At 47.7% G+C, this 8,436-nt stretch overlaps 1 protein-coding gene across 22 annotated transcripts in view; it reads right to left on the bottom strand.

Annotated features, from left to right (window-relative positions):
* Window positions 1-6: 6 nt before the first annotated feature.
* The window catches only part of MTMR3 (myotubularin related protein 3), an 80,492-nt gene continuing 72,062 nt past the window's right edge, over window positions 7-8,436 (bottom strand). For 20 of the 22 annotated variants that reach the window (XM_035898263.1, XM_009642858.2, XM_035898262.1 and 17 more), the window contains 4 exons: window positions 8,330-8,436; window positions 5,744-5,854; window positions 5,129-5,217; window positions 7-1,159 (listed from right to left, as the gene is read on the bottom strand). In XM_035898263.1, coding sequence (XP_035754156.1) covers window positions 988-1,159; window positions 5,129-5,217; window positions 5,744-5,854; window positions 8,330-8,436 — 479 coding nt within the window. In that variant the 3' untranslated portion in view covers window positions 7-987. The other 2 variants (XM_035898260.1, XM_035898257.1) reach the window with 2 other exon arrangements.

The following is an 8,436-nucleotide window of genomic DNA, read 5'->3' as shown; positions in this document are numbered from 1 at the left end:
GCGAGTCTGAACAACAGCGCGGCAGCCTGTTTGTACGAAGCACGACAAACGCTCTGCTCCCAAAGTGGCTCCGCGTCACATAACCCCCCCTTGCAGATGGGGCAAGGACAGAAGTCAAAGGTCTTCTACTTTCCCACTCGGTTTGAAATCATGAATTGCGTTTACAGGACTTCAGAGAGAGGCGCCAGTGGCAAACCCACCTCGGCTCGCAGCCTGTTCAATCCCCCACTCACCCCTCGCAAACAAGCATGCGCTCCCGTTAGCCAGCGCTGTCCTGGTGTTTCCACTCGGAGCCGCAGCAGCAGGGCAAAGGGTTACCACAAAATGCATCGACTGTGTGTGCGAGCACAGGGCTGCCAAGTATGGAAATCCGCGATCGATTCCCCCCTTCATGCAGCGAGGGTAACTAAGCCCGCTCTAAGAACAGAGAGGGAGAGTGCTCTTTTGGGAAAGAGATTCCCATTAATTCTAGCAGCAACAGGTTCCCAAACAGCAGTTTCTCGTTTGGAAGTAACGGGAGTGATTGAAAGCACTAGCACTGACACTAAGGAATTCACACGTTGCACACTGGCTGGACCGATTCCCCTCTTCTCCTTTCCTCCACAAAATCCGTCTGTCTGCAATGCAGTTCAGCAGTGGGACAGTTAAATAGAAAAGGGAAACCTGGTTCTGGCGCCAGATCCCACACCACTTCCACAATCTTCCAGCAAACAAACAAACATATATATATTATTATATATACACACACACACGCGCGTAGACACATACACACAGGTAGGACAGAAGGGAAAGGGGAAGAGCTGGAACAGGAGAATCCCACAATCCAGCGGTACGTCCTCAAGGTCTGTCCGCCGAGCAGTGTTCCACGCCCCAGCCTCCAAAGTGCACGGCTCCTGCGTCCTCCCCGCCTCAGCCCACCCCGAATCTGCGTCTCTGTTGGGGAAGAGTCGGCAACGGCTGCTCCCCCACGGCTTCCAGGCTGGGACTTTAATTTGACGTGGCAGTGATGGGTTTATCGAGTTCCAGATCAAGGCTGGAGCTGCTGGGGTGCAAGCTGCTGTAGCACGATTTGCAGACTCTGCTGGGTTCAAAGAGCTGCTGGCTGGGAACGGGCACCTTCTGGTTACAGCAGCTGGAGCAGAACACATTTCCACAATTCCTTGCATCAGGAAGAGAGGAGAAATGCAAAAGAAACAATTAGAAGCAGTTGGACAAAGTTACCCAAGGTCTAAAATGATGTTCGCAGTGTTGTGATGGGGTCGGCCCTGGGGGCTGCAGTTGCTCCTCCCCAAGTACCAGGATGCAGGCAAAGACAACACTCCGCTTCCAAAAGCGAAGCAGAGCTTTAGGGAAGGGACACCAGAAAAGAGCACACAGCAAATTGCAGCATGGAGCTGCAGCTGATGACACATCTCTGCAGCGATGGCTCTTCCGTACCACACCGTCTCATGTCATACTGGAGGGAACTTACCCCTCCATCACACAGGGAAGCTCTCTCCCTCCTGCAGGGGAGCTCGGGCACGGCGCTACTCGTGACTCTCCCCACTACCCTGGGGGCACACGGCTGAGAGAGGGGCTAAGGGGGAGCAGACACAGGGCCTTCCTCCACAGGGATGTGGGGAACGTGGTGTCCGGCCCCTGCTCGCACCACTGATCCAGCTCTATGTTAAGAGACAGATCGGATACTGCTGGCCTGGCAGCAGGGAGGAGCCTCTGCTCCTTTGCTCTTCTAAAAGCGTGTGCTGCTGGGTACCAGCACACAGACATTTTCTTCTGTTCCTTTCAAGCGCACTGCTGGGAAGTTTAAACATGGGACAGATGGGAAAAAAAAAAAATAAAACCCAGTTTTGGTTGATGCAATCCTCCCATTGTCCCAACAGCGCAGTCCCTTTCGCAGCGCTGCCGGCAACCCCACGCTTCTGCATAAAGTAAACTGAGTCAAGAAGGATCATGCAAAGCCGTGAGACGGGCAGCCAGGTATTTCATGCGCCGAGGCGGCAGTGACACGGCAGCAGGGGGGGCAGCCTCACACGCATTCTCGTCAGATGGCAGCCGGTGGAGGCGTGCTGGTGCGTGCACCTCGCAGGAGGCAGGGATAAAATGTACATCTGGAAAACCGTTACCTTCTCTTCTTGCAGTCTCCCCCCCCAACCAAACCCGCTGCTGCTCAAGCTAGCCTGGTGAGCGCTGCAGTGCCCTGTCCTCCAGCCTCATCCCTTCTCCTAAGGAGTTCGGAACAGCGCTCCAAGGGACCTGAGTTTTACAAGTTTACCGCCACGCCTGACACCCTTTTCATTAACTCTTTGGCATCAGGATATTGTGCCATTATTGTTTTGTGCTAGAAAAGATTTGCTGCTGCCAAGAGACTGACAGAGAATTCTGCCTACACCCAGCAGCTCTGATTAATCCTTCCTTGCCAGGAGAGGAGATTTCCAGATGCTGGCCACTGATGGGGAAAGAGCCAGCAGAGAAATCCCATTTCTCACTTCCATGGGCTCATTTTCTCAGCTCTGCACAGCGGTTCCTGGTCTCAAAGCTGCAGCCCTAGCGCTGACAATGGGCAGCCTTTCTGCAGGGGGTTTTGACAGCGTCTTAAGGACCCTGTTAGAAAACTATCATCAGAAAAACCAAGAGCAAAAACAGGGCTGTGAGGTGTCAGGCAGAAACAGCCTGCAGGAAAGCAGTTCCAACGTCCCGCATCTCTGCCGCTCAGAGAACGATCATCCAGCAGACGCTGGCTGTTGACAGATGAGGTCAAAAAAGACCCAGAGGGATTACAACAAGTATCTGGTTGTTGTCGCTCGCCAGCTTTCTAACATATGCTCGGGGTTTTTTGTTGTTTTAGCCTCCTGTGTTAGATAATAGCGCTCTGTAACTCTTCCCCCCCGAGCTTTGGAAAGCTCTGAACAGCTCATTCTTTCTATCCCGGTGGTCCTCTGCTTTGCTTGAGAGATTAACAAGGGACATTAAAAAACACAGGAAAAGCAATCTCACTCCTTTGAGGAACGAGGACTTAAACCCATGCTACTACCACCTCCTATTCTTACTAAATCACGGCTGTTTATCCATTTTTGGTGATCCTAACCCTCCAGCAGCTTTGCATTACCTGTTACTGCCACGGTATTTTTAGTCCTTCTAAAATAAGCGGCAAGTTTTTGTCAACACACCACACAGCGATACTGGAATTGTTTTGTAACACATGGACCTCGCCCAAAAAATACGGCAAAAAGGGAAAATAAACAAAGAAATGCGTAAGGCTAAACTCAAAGGAGTCTCTTCTCAGTTAGAAGGGGAGCATTCACTGTTACTCAAACACACGACTTAACTGACGGTGAGCGTTAGTGCCATCCACATCCCAGTTTAAGCTACTGAAAGCCAAATCCTGAACACCTTTCTGTGGGAAGAGTGGCCTGCTGATACGGATCGAAACGTCCGACAGCTTGTGCTAGCCACCCACAACCTCCTCCTAGTGATTTCTAGGCAAGTGAAAAAACAAAGAGGGGGAACAGACTGAGTTAGTTTGGAGAAGTTACCAAGAAAACGCAGACAGACAACAGACACAGGCTGTTGTAAATGCTCACCAGATTGCATCAACGCGTTCAGCGTCCCTGCAAGGAGGGGAGAAAGAGCTCAGAGGGGAACTGGCGGCAGCAGCAAACGGGGTGATGAAGGAAGCTGGCTGGTTTCATCCTGCTCAGGGCTCACAGCATATGGTTTTCAACTCATTTTCACTCTCAGGTAAGATGTTGAACAGACTGCCACCGACTGAGGTTTTGGAAAACGGAACTCTGGGAATAGTTGATGTTCTTGTTGGTTGCCCCATTCCTTACTGGTCTCGACCATAAACAACCAGAGCTTACATGGACAGTCTGGTCAACATTAGACATTGGGAAGGTGAAGAAACAAAGACACTAAAGGGAAATTCTGCAACCAAACTCGAACCCCTGAGTCCATTTGAACTCCTCATGGTGCTGGGGGTGTCCTCTGTGTATCCACGCGCTAGGAGTTCTCCATAGCCCAGGCCTAGGAAGCAGCAACGTCGCTGCCAACGTCAGCCTGGGGAGGCAGGGCTGCGTGGGTACACTTCACAACAGGTACCACAGAGGAAAACACCACTTTAACCCCTATAAAACCCTTCAGATGCGTACAACCATATGCTTAGTAATTGTGGTTTTCATCTGAAGCCTTAAATCACACAAATTCACAGAAGCACAGTGGATGTGAAAAAATAAAATCAAAGCCATTCAACTTCTATTCATTTTTTTCCCTGGGCTTGTTTGTCTTTACAACAAGACTAAACGGAGCAAAATACAAAATGGACATGAACCAAGAAAGATGTTTGTAATTCTCTACAACTTCAAAAAGCAACGAAGTATCAAAACGTGGTCACTGCCAATTGTTTAAATGACCACTCCTGGAATCGTTTGCTCATGTCCAGAAATCAGGAATAGGGATTTGTGTGAAATGTAACTTAGAAATCTGAGATGAATGATCTGATCAAAAGGCCTCTGCCACCTGCTCTTCATTAAGCCCCTGCTGCCTGCATTATCTGTGGCAGCCTCTGCTGGCAATATGTTTGGCAAAGAATACTCCAGTACTCCAGAAAACTTTTATTCCACATCGGTGTCCTTTTCAGATGCTCTTACAAGAGCAATGGCAGGAAAAGGGAAGAATGGTTAGAGAAGGGAAGGAGCAGGGTTACAAGCAGTAAGAAGACACTATTCATGTATTTGCAATACTGAATTACTGAATGCTAAGATGACAAACCAGTATTTTTTTATTATTTACACCCTCTTAAAAAGCTGAACAGCCAGCTGCTTCCAAATCCAGTTTGAGGGAAAGGCGGGACCTACTTAGGCTGTGGAGGAGCAAGTACCAAATCTGGCTTTTGAAATACGTGCTCTGCACGACCTGGGACTGAACAGGAGAAACTGTTCTGTTCTCCGAAAGCTCTCTGTTCCTTTGGGAACGTGCACAGTCCTACTCTAAAACACTTTGTCTGACATCCATCCTTGAGAAAGGAGCTATGTGTCAAAAGGAAACCCCTTCCTCATTTAATGGGAGAGGGACCAATTCAAGCCGTGCCCGTGCCTCCATCCCTCCTGTCCTCTGCGGATGCCCGCATTACCTGCAGTGGTGCTTCCTGCTGGCAAGCCAGAACGTACTGTCGCAGCCGTAGCAGTGTGCAGCGAGGTGGTCTGGAAGCCATCGGGTCACCTGGGAGAAATAAAAGCCAAATTTATCAAGGAGAGGGGCAGTTAACTGGAAACAAACCCATCTCACTTGCACTCACAAATTCAAAGCAAAGCACGAGAGAAGTGCTTGTTTTATTTTAAGAGCATAAATTCAGCGTTTGCAACAATTGCAGATTGACAACAGAAACCTTCCCTTTGAGAGCAGATACGCTAAATTCCCCTCAGACAAACAGAAATTAAGTCATAAAGTCCAATTCCCTGTTTTGTTTTTTTTTTCCCCCTGTGCTTTAAAAGTATCCAGGCCAAGAACATTCACCAAGCGCGTGTCCTTTAGCTAACCATCCCTTCCACAGCTCCTCAGAGTTCATACGCAGACAGCAGAGGGCTCATAGGCACAGGTACTGATATTTGAAGTATGAGAGCCAAGTGAAACACAAGGAAGAGAGTTCTCAAGAAGTGGTACGTGACCAAAGGCTGTAGGCTAATTTGTGTTATGAATATCCCATCCTACCAGAAGAATGAGCAATTTACAGGGATTTAGTCTGTACCTCTGTGTCCTGTTTATCCACCTGTTCCCAGCTGGCTTCAGAGAAAATCTCTGTGCTGCAGCGAGACAAGCAGTTCTGATCCAGATTGCTTTCCGAGTCGGGTATAGAAGTCTGTTGGCAAACAAACACAGCTGAACAGAACCTTCCCATATTCCTACTTCCACACAAATAAAAACTGGGCAGTCATGGGGGGGAGCAGACAGAGCACCTCCTGCTAAGAAAGAGCAGGGTATGTCTGCACTGGGAGGGCAAATGTCGCAACCAGTCAACTACCTACGGTGCACATGGGGCAGCAAAGGCGAGAATTCCTTCATGAATGGGACTAGAAATGCCACACGCTGAAACAGTTTGTGCAGCGGTGAATTTAAAAAAATACAACAAACAAACAAAAAACCAAGCAAAAAAGCCCCCAACAGGTCAGGTTTTGACCCTCTGATGACAGGATGATGCGAGGTAGAATGGATTTAAAACCTGTTTGCTGCTGCATTAGCACAAAGCTCTGGCAACGTGTTGGGTAATTAACCCAAAAAGCTGCTCTCTGCGGCTCCAACTTCACGGTTGCATTTCCTTCCCGAGGTTCACTTTCTAAACTAATACTAGTATATATGTCCTTTTGTCGGCAAAAATTTGGGGACATACAAGCCAAATCACACACAGCAAACTCAGAATCTGAACCACAGAAATTCCATATGTAGCTTTGGGGGAATAATGCTTCCTTAACATAGCCTAGCCAGGCAGAGTTGTATTTTAACTGGCTTAAAACTCAGCCAGCCCTTAAGGTACATTAAAAATAGCAAGGAATCTTGCGTTCATATCTCTGTATGCCTGAGGAATGGGCACCTCCAGAGCTCCAGAAGAAAACCCGGTACTCCCAAGCTGAGGCAACAAATAGAAGGTAGAGGCTAGATTCTGAAAAATGGTGGATTTTCTGGAGGACAGCATGCTCTCACACCCAGCCCTACAGTTTGTGAAGGCCCTTAAAAATGGGAGGATCACAACTTCAGCCGAATCGCCAACTTTCTCCAAGGAATCCAAGCTTTTGCCAGTGGCAGAAGCCACAGCCAACTGAAACGATGCTGAGCCGAAATGGATGCCCGAGAGGAGCACTTGGTGCTGTTATCGACAATGCGAACAGCCAAGAAAGCTCTGAGTATTTTTCACAACAGATGTACCTGGGACTATCCAGCACCTCTGCCACTTCTAAACAATATTAAATTAAACAAACAAAAGTCGGAAACCTCTTGTAATATTTTTACTTTTCAGCCTCAATTTTGCAGGCACGTAAAACACATGACAATGGGCACGCAGGAAAAGGGAATTTCTGACGGGTGTTAGGTCAACCTCCAGAACTGCAGGCCCATGCTCTGCCCCATGGTCAAACCCACAGGAAGATCCAAACTCCGTTTCAGGGATTCTATGTCTCCTCACCCTCCCTTTCATGCCCCTTTCCTCCTGCTGTGCCTCCCTGCTTCCCCAAGCAGCTCTCTCCCCTCTTCATTTCTTTTATTTAACTAATAACCCCAGCCCTCTGAAAACCAGGTTCTGCAGCCATCTGCAGAATTGCTCTGTGCTCGAAGGCCTCTACAGAACAGGACTCCTGCTCGTTCGCTAAATCGGTGCTACCTTCCAGCCACCATATAAGGTCAGTGACTATTTCTTTTGACTTTTTATTACTATTTATTAGTCAAAAGAGGAGGAAAAATTAGGTAAAAAACAGGTAGGGGAGAAGCAACTTAAAAATCCACCCAAGATGTAGAGAGACACACAGAAAACTCGCCAGCTACTGAGATCTTGAACTTGGAATTATACTTCATTTCTGATTTTAAAATTTCTTTTGCAACCACAACTACATGGATCATTTAATTGCCACAGAAATTAGCGTACTGTATTTGAATACAAGTAATAAGTCAATTTAAAATTAAGCCTCTACTTTTGCGACTTTAAACACTTCCAAGTAAAAGCACAGTTTAAAAAGCTCCCCTAAAATTCTTAATTTGTTGAGAAAAATCCCCTCGTTGACGTGAGGCTGTCAGAAAAGCTCTTAATTTATTCCAGCTATTAAGCCCTGAGCAGGCGGTCTGAGAGGGGGACGGCTTGAAGTTCACAGGGTTGAGCTAACAGAGCAGCCACTGCCAGCTCCTTCTTACCCCAAGCACGCACAGCACCAAGAGATCAGGTCCTACACTCCTGTCCCAATAAATGACATTCACATCCTTTGAAAAGTTGCCCATATATGAAAGCAACAGTAAAACAAATGGGTTTTTTTAATAAGGCCAATGAAGGTTTTTAAGCATGTCCAGGTATGTGCGAGTACGCTGTGAAACACCCATCCTGAAATGACCCTTTGCTACATTTATGGTCAAACTGGAATAGAGTGAAAATATTAGTCATCATTAATTGCCACTTGCTGTGTACTCAGTCAGTCGTTTGTCCTTTTCAGAATGACCTTGAGAGTTTTATAAAAGCCTGTATGGCCAAAAAATCACTACCTGACCAATGAACCAAGAGCTGACAATATGGCAAGACCCAGAACGTGACTAACTAGCCCACTGTTTCCAGCAGTGGCCCAATTACCATTTCACTTACCACTTCATCTCCGTAATCACCATTGAGACGTAAGGAGCTGTTCAGGAACTGGCTCTCCAACCGGCTCTTCAACTCCTGCACTTGCTTCTTCAAGGTCTCCACTTCCT

This window comes from Egretta garzetta, unplaced genomic scaffold (assembly GCF_000687185.1).
Source record: "Egretta garzetta isolate BGI_Z169 unplaced genomic scaffold, ASM68718v1 scaffold7, whole genome shotgun sequence".
NCBI classification, from domain to species: Eukaryota; Metazoa; Chordata; class Aves; order Pelecaniformes; family Ardeidae; genus Egretta; species Egretta garzetta.
This window is presented reverse-complemented; position numbering and strand designations above follow the sequence as displayed.